Source organism: Rattus rattus, chromosome 2 (genome assembly GCF_011064425.1).
Source record: "Rattus rattus isolate New Zealand chromosome 2, Rrattus_CSIRO_v1, whole genome shotgun sequence".
NCBI classification, from domain to species: domain Eukaryota; kingdom Metazoa; phylum Chordata; class Mammalia; order Rodentia; family Muridae; genus Rattus; species Rattus rattus.
This window is the reverse complement of record NC_046155.1, coordinates 183478633-183500618: the sequence shown is the minus strand read 5'-3', so window position 1 is coordinate 183500618 and position 21986 is coordinate 183478633. Positions and strand designations below refer to the sequence as shown.

General features: G+C 40.2%; 1 protein-coding gene across 1 annotated transcript; it reads left to right on the top strand.

Moving 5' to 3' along the window:
• The first annotated feature begins 1280 nt into the window (after positions 1–1280).
• Positions 1281–21666, top strand: Afdn (afadin, adherens junction formation factor). Its single transcript, XM_032894650.1, has 7 exons — positions 1281–1379; positions 3656–4651; positions 6616–6651; positions 12268–12402; positions 15135–15651; positions 18384–18468; positions 19688–21666. Exons 1-7 carry the CDS (start codon positions 1341–1343, stop codon positions 19839–19841), a joined length of 1962 nt encoding a protein of 653 aa, XP_032750541.1. The 5' UTR covers positions 1281–1340; the 3' UTR covers positions 19842–21666.
• The last annotated feature ends 320 nt before the right edge of the window (positions 21667–21986 follow it).

Genomic DNA, 21986 nt, shown 5'->3' with positions numbered 1-21986 from the left:
GGCGACAGGCTTGATGAAAAACCAAGCGGATTCACCGTTCCAGCCCCAATGTGGCAAGTAAACAGGCATTCTCTAAAGTCACCTTGTCACCCAGAAGCCAATGAGGCACTTTTGTACTTTGATCATTGTTGTTTGTGTCTCTTGGCCTGCTAGAGTACTGTTTTCAGAGGTCTCAAATTAGTCCAAAATTAGGGTTTTATTTAGAAAACCCTTGACCTTATAGATCAGAATGCATTTTAAATGTGTCTTCAAAAAGGTGTCAGGTTTCCAACTTAGTGGAGATCATTTTTACACTTAAAAGAGTTGCTAACAAAGAAGTGAGGATGAAGGTTATTGAATAGAGACCCCAACCTCCAAAAGGCTTCAAGTATTTACTCTTATGTCTCTACCACAGATTTCAGCTAGGTCCTGGTCCTGAGAAAGTCCTTCTCTTAGGCTGTGGTGTCAGGAGACTTGTAGGGGTTTGTGAAGCCGACTTCTGATACATCTTGTCTCAGTCTAGTGCTAAACATCCTGCCCTCAGTGTTTGATGGATACGATGGGGCTCCTGCTTTTAAGGAATATTGTTATATATATTTTCTTGTTATTTAATATGAAACTTGGGTTTTTTTTTTTTTTTTTCTTGTTTCCAAATAGATCAGCCTCCTAGTCCTGGAGGAAGAGTCCATATACCTCTGGAACAGCAGCTAAAATAACATCTGTCTCCTGGAAACCTCTGCACTGAGGTCTGAGATGAGCTGGAACACTTTCTTACTTGTGAAATATCTGACTTGTTTGATACAGTTCTCAACAAATTACATTAACTATCATTCCTGAATTTTGTTCATTCAGTTTTAAAATTTTTATTATATTCATCAAATAATTTAATATTAAATTAATAAATCTGTGAAAAATGAGAATTAGTTTAAATAAGTAAATCTAGAAAATTAAAATGTTTCTCATTATTCAAAAAGCATAGGGTCAAATTTTCAATTTTTTAAGACAGCATTTAATATATATATATGCTTTTAAAAACCACATTTATTCACTTTATAATCAATATTAGCCCTTTGTCTCATCCTAGTATCTGTAAGTCCTATTTCCATATATGGCTTTTTTTTAAAGGATTGTAAACCAGATCTCTGAGTATTAAGTTACGTTTGGTACAATTTTAAAGCATCTCTTTTCTTTTCTTTTTCTTTTACATTTACAGGTGAACAGACCCTCCACCTAGACCTGAAAATTATCCTATCCTACTCAGACATACACCAGAGAGTATTTTACCTTTCCAGCTTCAAAGTCAAAAGGGATCGGATGGCTCCTGTTCAAACCAGTGGCCAAATTATGAGGAAAAACCACACATGCACACAGAAAGTGATCATGCCAGTATTGCAATCCAGGTTAGGAATAAGGGGCTCACAAAGATTTCTCATCTCTCAGAGGAGTATGGTAGACTAGATTGGCAGGATAAAGATGGTGACTGTCTTTTTCTTTAAAAGAATTTATTTGTATTTTGTGTGTGAGAGTATGGGGCACAGGAACAGAGGTCAGAGGACAGTTTCCAAAAATCAACTGTCACCTTCAATGATATATGGGTTCCTGGGATCAGATTGTGACAGCAACCACCCTCTTCCCAGCCAAAGGGTGTGAGTTTTGAGACACCATCGGTAACTTCAAATTGCTAGGTTGTCGTCTTTTAGTTTTGCATGTGTGTTTTTTTAGTCTGAGGCAAAAAGAAGTAGGTTCAACTTGAACATCTTAAACAAGTTCTGTGCAATGTTGGGTTAATGAAATGCTGGTAATGTAGGGGCATAGTTACAGCATTGAAGGCAAAGGCCTTTAATGATTCTAGGAGGTGAAGATGAAGTCTGGTGACTGGTATAGCTAGCACTTGACTCTTTCTCTGCCAGTGATTCTTGGAGGTAGGGCTGAGAAGTGAGACATACAGAAACCATAGAATACTTTCTTAGAGTGGTTTGAAAAGGTGGGTTTGACCAGGGGTATCAGTTGGGGCTCTACTCCCTAGTTCCCTTGATTGCTTTCGTGTAGAATTTGCTCTACAGCTCTGGCTTTCTGACTGAAGTTAAAGTTCTGGACATCAGGGCAAGGCTGGACCTGAAGGCAAGCAACCTCCTTGGAGAGCTGTGGGTGCTAACTAAGGTTTGGACTTCTGTCAAATTTTAAAAGTAGAGATGTCAGTCTAGGGTATTAAACTATCAGATGTGACTAGAAGAAACCAGCAGTGTGCTTTAAGAAAGAAAACTCCTCTAGACCACATAAAGCAGATATGTGTCCTGGTAAGTAAATGATGTGGGTCCTGGTAGTCAATTATTCCTCTATAGGGGAGCTGTCACAGAGGACATGGGAATGGATGCACTACAGTGGTGCCAAAGGCGTGGGGTGAGCTAGGCCTTACAGGTTGAGAGAAATAAACAGACAGCAGAAAATGTACTCACACAATATGTGCATTAAGTTAATAGGAAACTTTTCTTTGGCAAAGTGATCCTCTGGTGTGTTCCTGTCCTGTTCCCTCTCTAGAAATGGACCTCTTGACCTTGGGTGTAGCTGGGCTAAAGTTTGATGTCCTCATCTGCACACCATCTCTCTTCTAACTTGTCTTCATTGATATGACTGAGGTGCAGCTAGGTTTATAGCAGGGCCAGGTCTCTGTCCTACCTAACTTAGTGATGCTCTGTGTGGTGTGTAGATTGTGTGAGCATGTGACTTCATGGTGCTTTTGTGTGGTTTGTAGATTGTGAGATTGTGTGAACATGTGACTTCATGATGTTATTGTATGGTGTGTAGATTGTGTGCCACCATGATGAGGAAGCTGCTCAAAGTGAAGCTGTACTTAAATATTGGGAGTTAATGTCAAGCTTCCTGTTATGGCTATTTTTTTTTAAAGTGGTAATTCTTGTTTTTGTTAAAGGGAAAAGAAATAGTTTAATTTTCAGGTTTCTTTATTCAATTTCTGTTCACTGTCAAGGTGACATAAGGATAACTGATTCACATATCATAGTCATTGTTTTTATCAGGATATACTGCTTCCATAAATGCCACTTGGCAGGCTTCATTGTACCGTTGTGGAAGAAAATAGTTCTTTGAATCTCTTTCCTCATAACCTTAAAAATTGTTATGCCGAGCAAAGTACACTATTGCCTCCTTTCATTGAAAACAGTACAGCTAAAACATCTCTGATGAATGGAAATTGCCCTTGCATGCTTGGCTTAATAGGAGAAAACAAAGCTAGACCTGAGCTTTATAAGTCATTTGGAATCAAGCCATGGTTGCATGCAATGTGTACTTGTAATAGTTAGACTTAGGTAACAGAAGGTGTCGTTGCTCCTCTTAGATTATACTGTGCTTACTCATCTATGGAAGTCAGGTGTGCTTCAGCCCCCTGGAGCCTGAGCAGGTCCCCTCACCTGCTAGGCAGCAGTTACAATGCTAGAAACAGCATGCATCAGTATATAGAAAAGTCTTTTTATTCTTTTGTAGACACAGGTACAGTTGACTACTTGGCCAGTGATCCATAAAGCAGTGTCAGGTCTTGTTATATGCCCATTCCACAGTTTTTGTTGTCTCCTCTTTTAGGATGTGACTTACTTATATGAAATTTTGGTAATGTCTCTGGTGAGTCTCTGAAGTATGATAGCTTCCTCTTTTCTTTTCTCAGCGTGTTACCCGTTCCCAGGAAGAGCTTCGGGAAGAGAAGGTTTACCAACTTGAGCGGCATCGAGCAGAGTCAGGCATGGATCGCAAGTGTGACAGTGATATGTGGATCAATCAGAGCTCCTCAGTGGAATCTAGCACGTCTAGCCAGGAGCACCTGAACCATTCCTCCAAGTCAGTTACCCCTGCTTCCACTCTGACCAAGAGTGGTCCTGGTCGTTGGAAAACCCCAGCAGCTGTGCTCCCCACCCCTGTGGCTGTTTCCCAACCCATTCGAACAGACCTCCCTCCACCACCACCTCCACCACCTGCCCACTACACCAGTGATTTTGATGGTATTTCAATGGATTTGCCCCTCCCACCTCCTCCTGCCAACCAAGCAGCTCCCCAGTCTGCTCAGGTGGCTGCTGCAGAGAGGAAAAAGAGAGAGGAGCATCAGAGGTGGTATGAAAAAGAGAAGGCCCGCCTGGAGGAGGAACGAGAGAGAAAGCGCAGGGAGCAAGAGAGGAAGTTGGGGCAGATGCGCACTCAGTCCCTGAACCCTGCTTCCTTCTCTCCTTTGGCCACACAGGCCAAGCCAGAAAAGCCTTCCACACTGCAGAGGCCCCAAGAAACGGTCATTCGGGAGCTGCAGCCCCAGCAGCAGCCCCGTACTATTGAGCGCAGGGATCTACAGTACATAACCATCAGTAAAGAGGAGCTGTCCTCTGGGGATAGTCTGTCTCCAGACCCCTGGAAACGAGATGCCAGGGAGAAGCTGGAGAAGCAACAGCAAATGCACATTGTGGACATGCTAAGCAAGGAGATCCATGAGCTGCAAAACAAGGGGGACCGTACTGCAGAGGAGAGTGACCGCCTGCGGAAGCTTATGCTGGAGTGGCAGTTCCAGAAGAGACTACAGGAGTCCAAGCAGAAGGATGAGGATGATGATGAAGAGGAAGATGATGATGTTGACACCATGCTGATCATGCAGCGACTGGAGGCGGAGCGGAGAGCCAGGGTAAAGGGGAAAGGCCTCGGTTGTGCGTATCTGTGTTCCCTATGCTATCTTCTGGGTGACTCTGTGCAGACAGCTATTTTTACAGTCACAAGGAAGAGTTAAGAGGCCCCTGGTTTCTCTTCCTCACTCTTGACTGACACTTTGCAGGGATGAGCCAGGCTCCTAGGGTTTCATTGTTTTAATTAGCAGCCTCATTTTAGCTACACTTAAGTTGAGAAAACAAGCTTTTAGAAATGACCACTCACAGTCATGATCAGGGCACAGGGTAAATCCCTGAGATTTGGTGGGCTATGTAAAGTATAATGGTCACATGGCTCCGCTGTGAGCAGAATATTCAGAGTTGTTGTAAACACTGAGCTTGGCTGACTCAACAAGGATGCACACAGAAAGCTTCTGGTCCTGACACGCATGATGAGCAGAGGACTTTAGGACATCAGTTTTAAAGTGCAGGGTCATTACCTCAAAGTAGGACTATGCAGCTATTTTACTGTTAATACTTTAAGTTTTTATTAAGTTAATAACTGCAGTTGTAACAAAAAGATGCTGACTACTTTTGATAGAATTTAAACTCTCCATATTATAAAAAATAATTTTTATTATGTTCATTTCAAATAAAAATTTAAATTAGCCTAATGCAAATAAGCTCTTAAAATACCAAATTTTGGGTGAAAACGATTCTTGCTCTTTAACAGGCATTATTGTTCAGAGGCATTTATTCTTACTAACCTGGGCATGATATTAACTTGCTGGAAGTACTGTTGTCTGTCGTGTTAGTGAGTTTTATGATATTTTTTATCAGTATAGTTTTCTTATTTCTTTTCTTTTCTTTTTACTTTATTTTTTATTTTTTTATGCTGCACATGAAAGGGGTTGTTAAATAGTTAGCTGCTAGGTCAGACATCTTACTTCAAGGGCATAATGAAATTTAACCTTTGTTGATATTATTAACAGTCCAGTAGTATGATTAGTCTCTTTTCAGTGAGTTTTTCCTGAAGATTGTCACACATAGACTTCTTCATGCTTCAGCATACACAGTGCTCTGATTCATTTTGAATCCATTTTAGATACTGGCTTCCTTAAATGAGGCCAGAATGTAAATCTTAACAATTACATTATACTAGTATTTTTTAGTATCCTTAGTACACATCCTTAAAAATAACAGTGTCTGCCACTTCAAATATTTTATCTGAAAGAGCAGACAATGACTGAGACTTCTATAATAAGGATGCATTGAATAGTTTCCACTGTGCTCATGCTCAGGACTCTCAGACATACTGGTATAGCGCTTGTCTACACTGGCCAGCACTGGTATGTTCCTCTCTGCCCTGACTGACTAGGGATAGATATAGTGATTTGTGGCTTTGTAATGCCCTCACCCCAAGATCCACGAAGGGGAGGATTTCCCCTCCCCTGCACTTCAGTTCATACTCTGAATGTCCAGCTGGTATTCATGGCCACTGGTCACACAGCATCAGCATTAGCATTATTTCCTTTGACAGCAGGAATTTAAGTTAGCTACTATGTTGGAACATCTCAATCTTTTCTGTGAGGATGAAATATTTATTGAAGATTTGTCAATAGTTTTTCAAAATTGATACTTTGAATATTTTAAAGCCTCTTAGTATGGATTATGATGCTTGGATAAATTTTGATATGTAGTAAAGAGTAATTTCATTATAATAATATTTAGTTTAATCTCTTAGTCTCCAAATAAACACTAAGGAAAATTTTGCTTTTTTATTATGTCTTTTAATGTTGAAACTCAAAATATTAATGCCATGTGGACATTTTTCTATTTCTGAATGTTAGAAGTTAGCCTGTGGTTTTATAGTTTTTCATCAAGTTGTCTAAAACCAGATGACGCATGACAGCAACAAAGATGCCGGTGGCGGAATACAGGTCTAAACCTAACTTTTTCGTTGACACTTCATCTTTCTTTTTTTCCCCTTCTCTGTTACCTGCAGCAGACTGCTATGCCAGCAATCTCTGTTCTAGATTTGGTATGTTCTTGTTTCTTTCCCTTTGGTACTTTTTTTTCTGTCTTGATTTTCTTTCCTCCTTTGGTGATGGCTGTTCTGTGTTCTCAGTAGTCAGTTCTCCCTAGCACCTCCTGAGTCAGGAGGCAAGCTCTGTGATTAGAAGCATGCCTCTGAATGTTACTAGACTAGTTACTCTACCTCCTCATTAACTGATTGTCACTGTTTGTTTATAGGTTTGGCTTTTCTACAGTGTAGTCATAATCCCGGATTCTCTCTCCATAGCTAACCTCGTGTATATGAACAAGTAAAATATAGGTTTTGCATTGGATAACGCTATTACTTGTTGCATTAGAAATAGATTTTAAGGATGTTGTTCACTGTGAACTCAGTTGAAAGGGCATTGCCACTACTCCCATTGTTTGTAGTAAAATAAGAGATTTCCTGTGAACCAACATCCTATTTTTCTTGACACCATGTGCATTATCAAAAAAATTTGATCATTTAATGTGTTTAAGCTTCAGTAATGCATTTGTTACTTCATAGTTAAATTCGCGTGCGCGCGCGCGCACACACACACACACACACACACACACATTTATCCTTATCCTAGGTTAACTTCTAAATCATTAAAGCCAGTTCTTCAAAAGGTTTGCTCAGTGGCCATCTCTCATCAAATACTAATCCTCCTGTTTTGTGTAGTGGCTTGAGAAAGGACCTCAGATAACCCTATTTTATAAACATTTCCATTCTTGGTGAAGAGGGACTATTTCTGACTTCCATGTCTTTCCTTCTTTATATAAGATCAAGGATAATAAACTTGTACCCCCACAGAAACTTTAGATGTAAGTTCTGTGGGAGATGATTAAAAATTTTTCTTCTGTTTTGTTTGTTTTTGAAAAAAGTGAGTTACACCAAAAGCGGATGGCCCCAATCTCAGATCCTTCAAGGCTTACAGGTGTGTACCATGATACATAAAGAGCTATTCATTGTTGCTGTAAGTGTTTATCAGTATTCATACAAACAAGTACTGACCGATTGGTATTCCCATAGGCTCTAAGCAACTCTTGGTCCAAGAATAGCTTTCTGCTGTGAAGTTATTTGTGCTAAGTAATGTTTGCACTTAATTTTTATTTCTAGTCAACAATTCTCAGTTTTTTTTATTTTAAAGGGATAAATATTTTGATTGTTATCAATTAATAATTAATAAAAGATTAAAAATTTATTAACCACTGTTTATAAGCACTTCTTATCCCAGTTCCCTAGTATCAATTATTAATATTAATAGCATCTTAAATATTAATATGAGTATTAAGTACTAATGTTATTAACAGCAGTGCATTATTCATAGAACTCTTAACCTGTCAGAATTGGGAGATTATCTTGGGATCCTCTTCCTAAGAATTAGTGGGTAGTAGCAAGCATGTGTCTCTGGGTAGCAGTTTGCTCTATAGACTTAAGACATATTCTTGGCGTTATCATAGGATGGATTTGGGTGACTCACGGGATAAATGAGGCAGGTTTTACCTTGTTAGGAGCAGCTGAGTTCCATAAGGTTGGATGACTGCCTAACTGATTTCCAGTCTTCCCTTAGGCGGCCTAATGGCCGGATGCCACCATTGATCCAAGGCTTGCTGCCTGCTGCCTCTTTCTGCTTGTCCTCGATCCATAACTCTAAGACAGTATTGATGCCAGTGACATTTTATTCATGGCTCTAGTTTTGCCCTCTTGCACCATAAGATTGGTTAGTGACATATCTGTATCCTATCTCCTCCAGCTTTCCAAATTCAGCCAGTGCAAATGAATCCTCCTCCTTCTGTGCCCTTGCACCGCAGCACACTCTGCCTCCACCCCTGCCCCATGCTTTCTAGTTTCTAAGATATACTTGTACTCATGAGCTTACAGCCTTATGTGACCCTTACTCTTCAGAAGCTACTACCCTGCCCACATTGTTGCCCTGGCTGATTCACCACCCTTCCTGTGTCTTTACCAGTTGAGGTGTAAAAGCTGGTCATTGTAGACTTAGTGATAACTGTGTTTAGACTTCGTGATGGTATTATATTTCTTTATAACAAATCTTCCATTATCAAGGAAAACTCCAGACCCAATGTGTTAACCTTAATCCTCTGTCACACGGAGTCAGCATGAGTTTGCTTTCTGGCCAGCATGGCCTGTCCCATTATCTATATTTCTGCTTCATCAAAAGTACTTCCTTTTGATTAAATGTCATTCTGCGCTATCAACTATATACTCCCTGGACCTGTTTGTCCCTCAAAAGCTTGTCAAAGCTGTGTCCTCTCACCACATGTGAATGGGTCACATTGTTCCATGGGAAACATAAATGCTCACAGGATTGAGCTTCTACATGGGGTGAGACACATGAAAACTTGTTTCCAGAGATTTCAGTGGCTCTTCTAATTAGTCAAACACTAGGCCTCCCTCATGGGGCTACACGCTGTCTTGACTTTATACAGTGCTCAGGCAAATTTTTGAGTCTTCAAAAGTTTTGAATCAAGAGGTGTCATTCAAGGCCAAGTTTTAACCCTCAAAGAATGGATTGAATGTCCTGGACTTCTTAGACTTTCTCTTTGTCTTTTAACATTAGAGTTTTAGGAATTCAAATTTCTTTTTTTAAAAAAAACTGCTGAGAAATTACTGAGTGCTGTTGTAGGTGTTCCTTTTTTTTTTTTTTTTTAAATGTAGTTTGCCACTGTTAGAGGCATCATTGTTTCCTAAAGAACTCTGATGCCACACATAGAGCTTTTTTTTCTCATGCAGGAATATTGCAGGCCTAGGCTCTAAACCCAGGTCTTAGAGGACTGACTGCAAGCAGTTCAAAACATCTTTAGTAATAATCTAACTCTTTCAAGTTTTTTTATACTTTTGTCTCAAAATTGGCTCAATTTTAGAAAAAAATATATACCTATACTGGAAAAGGATTTTTAAAAATGCTTTAGGCTCTAGCAGACTTCGGATGTTAAAAGGAAAATGTCATGATCCTGTTTTAAATAGCTGATAATTTAATAACAGTACCATTCTTAATGTGTTTTTTGTGACATTATAAATACACAAATCTCAACCTGCAGCGCTTGTTTGACCCGAAATCACCTTTTAGAAATACAGACTGGTGCAGAGCCTGCCAGGCTTCTCTGCTGGCCTTGCTCAGATCAGAGATGCCAGAAGCTCAGTTTCCATGCCCAGGGCAGCTTGTTGCTAGGCTACAGAACAGTGAGACTGGTGTCAAAGATTCCCCTCCTCTGTTATTGGATGCTTGTATGCCTTACAGCTCAGTGTCCTGTCTTCAGTTGTACTTTTGAAGAAATTAAAAACTCCCTTCCTCTCCAACTAATGTTCATGGAAAGGAGAGAGGGGAAAAATATATTAAAGAAACAAACAAAATATTTCAGAGTAAGAAGTATAGAATTTACTAAATAGTAGGAAAAATGTTTTAGTTATAATACCTCTAGTTAATTTGTATTTTTTAACAAATAGTAACCTGTGAACTACATATACACAGAAGACCCTTTGTCAACCACCTCACCAGCTAGGAGAATGTAGAACCATAACTTTTAGAGCAATGTCTCCTTCCACATTTGTTAGCCTGAAATCGTACTTGGAATTATGAGCTCTGGAATTTAACTAGTTACCTAAACCGTAGTTAAGTGCTTCTCCTGCCAGGTAACTCGAAGAGCTCAGTTGTGGAGAATGGCAAGTTTAGCTTTCATTTTGCCCTTAAGTTGCCTTTTCTCAGCACGTGATGGTCCTTGGGCTTTTTTATTTGGTTGCTTTTGTGGGGTTCTGCCTCTTCTGGGTTTTCCTAACCACCATGCTCTTTTGTTTTGACATTGGCTCTTCTGGGGTGTGCACAGTTGGCTGCAGCACCATCACTGAAGTTCTCAAGGAAGACCTTTGCTCCCCTGTCTCTTTGTATCATGGCTCTTCATTAACAGTGTCGATGCCTGCTATAAAACCCACCCTAAATCTCAACCTCTGTTTGGACTTGGACCTACTTTATGTTTAAAACAAAAAACGAAAAACAAACTTAACTTGGTTTGTCTTTTTTAGAAGACAGTGTTTATGGGATGTTTTATTATTAATGGCATCAATAACCCCAACTCACAAGATAATCTTTTCTGGTGGATACAGTGGAGTTTTGAAATTTTTATTTTATATGTTTGAATATTTTGACTGCATGTATGTTTATGCCTGTTGCCCTCAGAGATTGGAAGAGGGCATCAGATCCACTGAGACTGGAGTTATAGATGATTTTGAGTTTTGTGGGAATCAAACTTGGAGCCTTTAGGAGAGCATCCAGGGTTCATGACTGCTGAAAGTCACTCCAGCCCTAGACCTAGTGTTTTATTTCACTGAAAATAGGGAACAACATTTTTAGATAGTTTTTGCGTGTGTTTTTTTAAAGCATACACATACGATCTAAATTCAGAAGTTTAAATAGTTTTTCTATAAACAGTGTGTAGGAAACCTGGCGATTTTATGGAACTTGAACTGTATCTCACAGGAATCTCTTTACTATAAAGAATTTCTGCAGTAGCTAGCAGTCATAATTTTGGGATTTAAATTATGAAGACTTTGAATCAGTCCTCCTGGTGACATACCACAGTGTTTGTGTAGGTTTTCCCCTACAGCACAGGTCTGTGCAGCATTTCAGTGTCACCACTGTCTGCGACAAAACAGCAGACATAGCTATAGGTCAGGATGGATAATGGGGAGTCTTTATCCTACCCTAGAACTTGTGATGCTGAGGAATATGGTCAGGAGGCTGAGCCAGAACAAGCAAGGAGAAGCATGTCACCAGCAGGTGCAGGTGGCCAGTAGTGTGGACACTGGGTCTTTTGTTGTTTCAGAAAGCTAGAACTTAATGACTAGAAATAGAGAAGCATCAGCTGATGGATTTGGCTGGGACTAGCATATGAGCTTTTAAACTAGCTGTCACATTCTATGTAGTAGAGCATCCTGTGTAATGGTCCCCATATGTGTCATAGTCAGAAATGAGGCAAAATGAGTCCCAACTCTTACCTCTAAGTCTGAGGTCATGTCAGGTTAGGAAGAGACTCCCAGAGTCCGGGTTGGCATAAAGGGAATGGGATTGCTAGAAGGCAAGGAGTTCTAGACTTGTACTCTACTCCCAAGTAAGTGTATGCTATTTATTACAGAGCTTGGATTCTGGAGAGGCAGCCTTGTGCTTATGTGCAAGTCCCACCCACATCTCAGGAGAAAGAGGGATTTCTTAACATTTGGGGTGGTTATCGTTATGCAGTTCTTAAAGTGGAATCTGTTGGTGATTTGTAGGAGGTAGCTCACAAATCTATTCTAGCTGAAGACTCACACTTGATTAATGCATGAATGTGTGGAATAATTTGTTTCTTTGAGTCATGATTGATGGAAGAATAACACTGGGACTTGGAGACAAAGGTTTTAGGTAACTTGCTTTGAAATAAATGGTAAGAGCTAATTAATACATGAGCTTTACCAGCCTCCAACAGTGATTTAGCCTGGTGCTTTCTACTTGACTGTCTGTGTCTGTGTGTGTGCGTCTGTGTCTGCTTGTCTCAGGATGTGCTTTTTGCATCTGTGCTGGTGGGGTTGACTGGGTAAAAATTAAATTCTGTTTGTTGTTAGTTGCAGGATGAAGAGCGCAGGCGCCAGCAACAGTTGGAAGAGATGCGCAAACGAGAAGTTGAAGACAGAGTAAGACAAGAGGAAGATGGACGCCATCAGGAGGAGGAGCGAGTAAAGAGAGATGCTGAAGAAAAGGTTATGGTCCTCTAAAGGCCTCTAGTTTTTACCAAATTAGCCTGAACACAAATGATTGGCTAGGGCAAAGGGGGCTAAAAATTATGTGTATCTAGGATGCATAAGACAGAACAGGGCCGCATCTTCCAAATTTTGCTATCGGACCAAAAACTCTAGCCCCATCTGGCCTGCCTACCTCTCTTCTGGACTGTCTTCAGGCTCCCTTGCCTTCTGAGCTGACCGCCCTCAAATTCTTGAGCACTATGTCCCTGAGGAAAGCGTATGGGGTATGATACTGCTCTGGTTTTCCCAGGCAGGGTTCAGGTGGCTTTTATGAAGTGTTACAGTTATTCTGAGAATTGAGAGTGAGTTCTGTGGGGGGCAGTAGTGACATGGAAGGCAATCAGTTCTCTTTAGCCATTTCAAATAGATAATCTACTAAAATCCCTTCATTCTGGTTGATGATAAAGAGTGTAGATGACTTGTAAAAAACTCACATTAATAATGCAACCCACAAGCATTCTGGTTATTTCTACATGTGGATTTTAACTCAGATACTTTCCATAGTTGAATTTTAAAATGACAGATGATTTTGACATTCAGCAAAGCAGGAAGTTAAGGTATAGTTTTAGGATCTCTCACATCTGCGTCTGGGGCTGAGGTTCTCCTGGGTAAGGAGGCTGCTACCCTGAGTCCAGGTCTGCTCTGTCCTACCCTAGGGATTGTATGATGTTGTGTGGTTTGAGAGAAGCTATTTTTCTCTGTTACTTCCCTTCCGTGAAGGTAGAAGCTCTGAGTGTCACTACTGGTGGGAAAAGTTTAGTTTTTATTAATAGTTATTGCCTTGATAGTCCCAGTGAACTATGTAAATAATAGCACTCCCCCAAAAAGAGTTAAAAATTTTTAAGGAGATTCTTTTTAATGAAAGCAATGATTTGGTCATAAGACAATCTAAGAGTATGATTGATACTCATGGTGTGGCTCATTTAAATGAACGTAGAGTGGATGGTGTGAGGCCACACATTTGCATCAGAAGCAGTGACTCTGTTACAACAAAGTAGTTCTGGAGACTTTGAGTTTTTAGGATCAGCTTACCATGAGTCTTTAATGTGTATAATGTAAGTGGAAAGTGATGCTCTCTTTAGGAAGTCAGGAAGTACCCAGCACAGGAGCCATGTAGTTTTTAAGTTATGGTGGTCTTGCTTTGCTGTTTATGCTGAGAGTCCTCAGGCTGTGGAGAGAGGTGCTTTCCTAGGTCAGGGCTGGACAGCTACCTGGATGAAGCACACTGGTCATTGCATCAGAGTTGTATGCACAGAGAGATATAGGCTGTGCTTTCTGTGTTGAGAAACTCTCGGTTATTTAATTTTTCCAGTATGTGTTCTCATAACTGATAATTATGTTACATATCCTTGTGTTTTAGTAACTGTTTCTATAATTGAGTAGTCAATGTAAAAAAAGAAACTGAAATACTATTTTTACTACAGAATGTCCTCAATTAATGAGTTTCATCTGTTATGGAAATATGTGCATTCATTTTCTGGATAAAGTCACCATGGTCATTTAATTGTATCTGCTCTTGGTGTAATTGAACAAGGTTTGTTTGGTCTCTTCCTACAGTGTTATCCAAGCTACTGTTTTTCATGTAATTTTAACATTCTTGATAGTGCCACTTAAAAGCCACAGGAATCATCATAGTTTAATTGCTCAGCCTTAGATAGTACTGATTTTGTATAGTCAAGAAGATAAAAATTCTTTCCTTTAGGATTTTACAACATAAAACAAGTAAAGGGGAAATTGGGGCCAGGGTAATGAACGGGGCTGGATCTTAGTTTTCCCCTTTCTCTCTCAGAATATGAAGCAGGGAGCATTGTGTGTTCACTGTGTGTGCTTGTGTGCAGCTCTAGAGGGGCCATGGGAAGAATGTGGCTTAGTAGGGACCAAGAAACACGATGCCAGCACAGTCCCTGGGATCAGTTCTCTGTGTGGCTGTACTTGAGCACTTGCTTAAGGCAAGGCAGATTGTTTTGTTCCCTCTGTCGTCCCTTTTCATATTTACTTCCTTCTTGTGCTCTAAAACTTTTGTCAATCCTTAACAAAACTGTGTTCTTGCCTTTTTAAATGTTAAAAGAATTTCAATACTGTCAACTGTAGTTTGCCTGTATGAAAATGTACAGTGTGTGTCAATATATCTGCTAATACTATTAATGCTTGGCTCTCATTTTCTGTTCCTCAGAGAGTTTATTAAGAGTTGAGACATACATTAACTGTGGAAAGCATGCTTGTTAGATTGTGGCTATGGGAAAATGAGTGATATTTCTTACTGTTTATGGTTTCCTCTAGAAACACAGCAGAAACAGGTAAGTTAATATCCTGTCCAAACAGAAGAGGAGAGAAAAGGTTCCAGGAAAAGAGGAGGAATAAAGAATGTAGATGATCTTAAGCCTAATTTTGCAAGTGGAAGCTCCTAAGATTTGACTTATCTTGTGCTTATCCTGTGCTTCCCCCACCTCCAGTTCTTGTCAGTGTCATGCAGTGTGGTGTTCTCCTAAGTACTGAGACAAGAGGCTCTCAGGATTGGCCTGACTCTTCAGTTATAGTAACTGTGACACTGAAACATGTCCTGTGGGCATGTCCATGTGGTGATGGATAGTGATGATCAGGGTACCTGTCATTCCCTGTAAAGGCACAAAGGGTCCACTGATGCCCCCTGATCCTTGACCTTTTGCACTCTTGTCTATTCCGGGCTGCAGAGGCGACAGGAAGAAGGGTATTACAGCCGCCTAGAAGCTGAGAGGCGCAGACAGCATGAAGAGGCAGCACGCAGGTTGCTGGAGCCCGAAGAACCCGGGCTGAGCCGACCTCCACTTCCACAGGACTACGAGCCCCCATCCCAGTCCTCAGCACCCAGTGCCCCTCCTCCCCCACCTCAGCGAAATGCCTCCTACCTCAAAACACAGGCCCTCTCCCCAGACTCGCTGTTCACTGCCAAGTTTGTTGCGTATGATGATGATGATGAGGAGAACTACGTCCCAGCAGGTCAGGATAAGTACCCCAGCACAAGGAAGTCTTATGGGCACCTTCCTCTTGCCACTCATAAGCCGCAGCAGCCCCCCTGCCAGCCACGCCCAGCCTCGGATGGCATCTCTCTCTGCAACTCGTTCCAGCCACCCTTGGCCAAAGCCCACAGTACTGCTTACAAAGCAGGCCAGCCCCCTCCCCCGCCAGGCAAACCAAGCCTGTATGGTCCTGGCCACTGGAAAGGTCGAGGTAAAAGAGGGAATAATGAATCAGACCTCTGTCCTTGATGATTGAGCCTGGAATCTCTGTACCCCTGCCACTTGGCAAGGTGCATGGAGACCATGCCTGCCTTGGTGCTGGGTTTTATCTGATCACTCTCAGCATGTGATCTCCCTTTGCCTCTGATTGTTTGTGCTAATCCTCTCTTAATTTAGCCTTTCTTCTCCAATTTCTTTTATACTTAAAGTTATTCCATCTCACAACAGTCAGTCCTTCACTATCACCAAATTATGTAAAGTACCGTTGGCCTTGGCTTTTTTACTGTTCCTATAAAACAATTCTTACCTTTGTTCAAACAAGTGCCTTTTCAAACATGATCTGTAAAGGCAGAGTACCGGGTACCAGCTGCATTTTAAATTTACATTATTTAATGTGAGTAGAACATGTGTTTCTATTCCTGAGGCCCATGCAGTGGCTCAAACTCCTTGTAGAAGCTTGATGGGATATTGGGACATACACTGAAGTAGCTAACAGTAAGGCTTCATTGCCTAACGCAGGCAAGCCCTCCTCACAGATGTTGTCTTGAAATTCTTCCTCTGTCCCTCTCACTTGCTCCATTCTGTTTTATTAGCCTGCTCTCTTGCACCTCCTACACTAGTATCTAGACCTTTGTAGGATTGCCGTTTCTGGTAATTAAATCCTTCTGACTGACTCTTTTAATCTATTTTGGAGAATTGGTATGCAATATTATTCAATCATTCTGAAAGCCCAATTCTATTCTTTATAAAATTTCTCTTATAAATCTTGAGAATTTGATGGTCTTTCAAGCATTTCTGGAATAGCAATACATTTTGAAGCAAATTGCTGTTGATCGTATATCAGGTTTTGTAGTTGGATTATATATATATATATATATTATGAATGTCAGGACAAACTGGATAGTCTCATTGTAGTTAGGAACCACGCCTGTGGACGTCAAACCCAATCATACCACCAACCCTTACTTCACATCACACCTAAAGCACCACTGTGCACACATGCAGCAGCACTGTGCCTTCCCTTGTCCACCTCCTTCATGTGCTGTGTCTGGCCTTTCTCTGATGAAGCATGCTTCTGCAGGTGGAACTTGGCCTCTTCCAAGGGCTCATATGAGACCCAGAGCTCATGCAGTTCGAAAGATGAAGACTCAATTTTGGTGATAGGATATCTTTAAAAGATGTGCTTGTTTCACTAAAGCTTTTGGGAAAATAGTTATAAATGGATATATATATATATATATATATAATAGCTCCAAGTTTTAGTGTTATAGCCAACTCTTAAATACTCTGAAAGATTTGCCCATGGAAGAAGCCAGTGTCACTCTCAGCAAAGCACAAAAGTACAATGCACTGTTCTTAATTACAGACAAAATGAATATACGGTTGGGAATTGACACCAACTATATAAATACCATATTAGATCCCACTGAAGATTGCCAGGAAATAGAAGACAGTCTTTGCTGGAGATGACACCTTCTGAGATGACTTCAAACCCTAAATTCTGGTGCTTGAACTTGCAGTTTGAAGACCACTATAGTCTGTCGAAATACATCTGAAAAATCCTAACCATATAGGCTCTTTATATGGAAGAAAATTTGTTCTCCTTTGTCTTGTCTAAAACGGAGTAGAGTTTTATAATCTGAAAACATGCTGATAATTTTGTGACCTATTTAATCCAATCTTGTCCATGTTTGCCAAATATTCAGTCTTTTGTACTCTATACATTATATACTGGTTTTTCAGATATGAGTATGATTTTACAAAATTTTTGTCTGCATGTATGTCTGAATCACTAAGAACTTGAGATAGTTGTAAGTTGGAAACCTAGCCTTGGGCTTCTGCAAGTGCAACAAGTACTCTTAACTGCTGAGCCCCTTACTGTATTTTGTGATGTTACAGTAGGTAAAGTAATAACAGTGAGGTATTCTTTAATAGAGTATTACTGTAGACTTGGATACATGGTAAAGCTTTATTTGCATCATGTTTCACTGCCTCCTGAAGTCTTGGCAAATGCTGGCCAACTGGTAGGTGTTAAGTCAGCTGCGGTTTCTTGGTTAAGACAGATGTGCTCTTGCCCAGGGCCACCTCAATTTTGCCTTCACTTTGTTTTTTGATGGGAATTTTTTATCACTAGCAGTAATGTGGAATGTTACGAATTTTATTTTAGTTTGGTTATGGAAGCCCATTCGTTTCAAAGGCTTTATTTTACTTTTAATAATTAGATCTATCTTGAAAAAGAAATCTAGTAGTTACCCTGTACAAAGGCACTTTAATTATAGATGTAGGTTTGCCTCTTGAACTTTGGGGTTACATTTGCTCTTAGTGATTGTATAAGAAAACTACAGTGTGTCAGTATGTCTAAACATTTTTGCTTTCTCTCCCATGTAAATAAGTCTTTTGTGGGTTTTTCTTTTGTATTTGTGGTTATTGTGCCTTGTTTTTGAGTCAGGAGTTTTATTGTTTTTATTTTGATTCGATTGGTTTTTAAAGAATATATTATAGCTTTTCCATTCTAAGTTATTAAATATAATGATTGGATTACCTAGGCCTTTAAGAGTAATGAATTTTATTAACGAATCTCTGAACATATAAAGAGCCTTTGATTTCTTGGGTTTTTCTTCAATAATTAAGGGAATCTTGTTTTTCTGAAGACACTCTAACATGAGTAAAGTTTAAGAGATAATTAAATACCTTAACGTGGACTTTTTTTCCCCTGTGAAAAAGGACCAAACTCTTATTCGGGATCTGCTGGCACAACTGCTGGAACTTATGATGCTCCTCGGGACACAAGAGAAAAACTCAGTAGAAGGTACTAAGGGCAGAGCTGGTCCTAACGTGTGCTGGCTTACCCTCATGTTCATGTTGTTGCTGAATTGTATCAGACTTTTATCAGGAATCGAGTATTTGTTATTATACAAAAATCACATGAGAATGTAGACTGTCTGTCTATAACTCTTTCTCTCTTTTTCTCCCTAACTTCTCTCCACCCTCTGTAGGTCTAGGACCTACTGTATAGCCAGACTGGCCTCAAACTTTTTGGTAGGCCCTATTCTAAGGTGTCCCTAGTACGTTGGTGTCAGGAGTGAGTCACACATGTACATGTAGGCTTTTTTTAAGTTGATGTTGCTAACATTGGGTCAGTTTGAGGTGGTGGTAAAGAACATGCTGTAAGAATAAAGCACTAGAGGCATGAAGGCCAGGCCTGCTAGTGTAGGCAGAATTCTTGTTAGCACAGGCTAATCCCCTCTGTGGTTTAGCTAGACGTTTTAGTCATCTTAGATGTCCTCTGCTGTTATAACACTGAATTACATTAATCAGGACTGGTCTGACTCTCAGTATTAGATTGGGGAAAGTTTGTGGAAATGCTGTACTTTTAAACTACCCCCATAGCTAAACTTGCTTAGGTGGCAAGAATTGCCTGCTTACTGAAATTGAATACACTGGCTTTGTTATTTTCTTTCTCCATTTTTAGTGTGGGGGGTTGCACCAGGCTTATAAACACATCTGTGTATGTTCCTCTATGTGGAGGCCTGAGAAATTGTCCTCAAATTACTCTTCCTTGAAAGAGGTTCTCTCAGTCTCTACGCTGGCTGCCTGGTCTTCCTAGTATTCATATGATCTCCAGTTAGCCACTAAGCTGTCTCTAGTCCCCTTATTCATTTCTGGAAGTCATTGTCAAGAGAATATTTTGCCCCCTTTCTACATGGAATTGTTTATTGGTTTATTACTCTTTCGATTTATTTTAAGTTGTACTCATAATTCTTTGGAAAGGTTGGTTATAGGGCTATGCCACAGACCCTGCCCTTTTCTTTGAACTTGATTTAGTTGTATGAGCACAGATTGGGTTTTAAAGTTCTGCTCAGACCATAGCGTAGGTTTCGTTTGTCTCAGCCGCAATACATAAAATTACAGAAATAATGTGCAAAAATGAACAAGTCTCACTGAAACATTAAAATTCTGATGAAAGTTTAGTTAGGTTATTTAGTTGTATTTTTATGCATAGTCTTTTGTGTTTTCCTCTTGTCCAGCCAAGATGCAGACTTATCTGGTGGTTCTGGAGCCCCTGAAAACCTGACATTTAGAGAGCGTCAGCGCCTCTTTTCACAAGGTCAAGATGTGTCTGACAAAGTGAAAGCTTCTCGTAAATTAACAGAGCTTGAGAATGAACTCAACACCAAGTGAGAAGAGAGAGGTCACCTGTACTCAAGCAGGTCTGACCTTGGCAGTGGATTTGTGGGGTGGGCCTGAAGAGGAAGGAACAAATGTACTTCTAAGTGATGTTTAATTTCCTTTTCTGAAATGGTTGCAATTGAGAAATGTTCCAAATCCAAGAAACATTGTTTTATTTTACCAAGAAAAATCCTGCCTTGTTCTTAGTGATCGGACTTCGTGAAGTTACCTGTTCTTGTTAGTTTTAGGGAATCTTGGACTCAAAGGGCAGAATGAAGGGCTGTAAAGATGACAGGGTGTTTCCTTTACCCTATCTTCTCCATTGTCATTCCAAGGGCAGTAGGCCTAGAAATTATCTTTCCATTCTTTCTCCAAACTCCATTCAACTACGCAATAGTGACAGCTGAGCATTTCAGAGCACTACTGTGTCATAGTGGACCCTGTATACAGGAGACAGACCTCTCAGCACAGGTGAAATGTTGCCTTTATCTTCTGTAATTTGCATGAGGTGGTCTGAAGGAGTCTTTTTATGTAAGGTGCACAATACAACATTCTTGACAAGTAAGAGCCTCCTGATCAATTCTAAATGTTTGCGATTGAATATCTTATTAATAATTCAATTTTGAAAATTCTAAAGAAACATTTGTGGATTTAATCCTAGGGATTTTATAAATACAAATCATCATTAGACTAATCACTGGTGGAAATTAAAGATGACAGTTCTGTTAGAAAGTTACCTAGGTTCCAAAGTCTCTAGGGCGCTCTAATTACACAGCATTCTTGCAGGTAGGAGCAAAGACCTCCGAGAAGAATGGGAGCTCATGGGTGGCAGTCAAACACAGCTATCTCAGAAGTTGTAAATTTAGTAAAGAGATTTAGAAACACTGTCAGAAAAGGAAGAAGCGTGTTGCTGTGCCTCCTGTGACTTAAGTGCTATAAGAACACTTGTGTCAGTTGAGTCTGCATCTCTTTCTCAGTGTAATAGAGTTATTTAATTTTAATTCCTCAATTTTGCACTGTCATTCCTCAGCTGAGTTATGGGAGAAAGAACTCAGTTTGCTTATTTTGTGGTAATGTTGACTTTATTATTTCAAGCACATTTTCTCTTTGAGAATCCTCTAATGTGGGTCCAGATGATCTTTCTGTATCATACTATTCTCTTACAAATCTGTGCATCAGGAAAATATGCACACTTTCAAATAGAACAGAGGTATTTGCAACCCAAAAAACCACTTTTAATAAGCGCTGTATGATAAAATGTTGAAATACAAGTATAAATATTTTTATGTTTATCCAGTTTCCTATTTGAAAGTGTGTCTTTGCTTTCTCCTCTGTAAGAGAATAGAATGTCCCAGAGAGCTGATGAAGGATTTGCACACTTGTCTTGCCTAGGAAGTGCATTCTCCTTGTGTCTGCAGCACACTGGCAGCCTTTGGTGGCATAACAATACCTCCCAAAGAAGAGCAGGTACCTGCTGTCCCTAGTCCATGGGAAGACAGATGCACTCAAGAACCTGCAAGCATCTGAAAACTCTGCATGTGTGTTTGTGAGACCTGTAGTGAAGTAGACTTGGCCATCCCTGGGCAGTGAGGTCAGATGTGAATACATGTTGTAAGAGCGAGTTGAATAGTGTGTATTACTGTGGGGAAATACCCAAACTGCTGTTTCCATTTCTACTGTATTTCAGTTGCAGCCTATTTTTAATAAACTTTGTATCTATTTAAGTGTATTTGCTATTGTTTTCAAAGTGCTGACAAAGTTTATATTTGTAATGCCAGCATTCCTCTTTCCCATTTCCATCTCTCACTCCTTCATTAAACTGCTGAGTCATTCCTTCCTTTGTCCCTTGATTATTTTTCTGTCTGTGGGAAAGTGCTCTTTGATGACTCAGCCAGCAGAAGACTAGGGTGGCATTTTCACAAGAGTCCCTTGTGAAGGTTTGGTCACCTCTGTTTTCATGACTGCTTCTTATGAATTCAATATCCCAAAAACCACTGGAATGATGTCTTCTTTCTGTGCCCCAAATGACCACTGGGTCCATTTCACTCCCCTGTCCTGGTTCCAGGACTCCCAAACATACTCACTGATAAGCCCATTGCCTAAAAGGTCTCCTGGTCATTCACGTTTCAAGTGTAAGAACCCATTCAAGATTGATGG

Coding starts and splice junctions, on each gene's coding strand:
- Afdn (XM_032894650.1), top strand. CDS start 1,341: ATGCACACAGAAAGTGATCATGCCAGTATTGCAATCCAG. Junction 15,652..18,383: donor TGGCCACTGGAAAGGTCGAG/GTAAAAGAGGGA, acceptor CCTGTGAAAAAG/GACCAAACTCTTATTCGGGA. Junction 18,469..19,687: donor AGAGAAAAACTCAGTAGAAG/GTACTAAGGGCA, acceptor CCTCTTGTCCAG/CCAAGATGCAGACTTATCTG.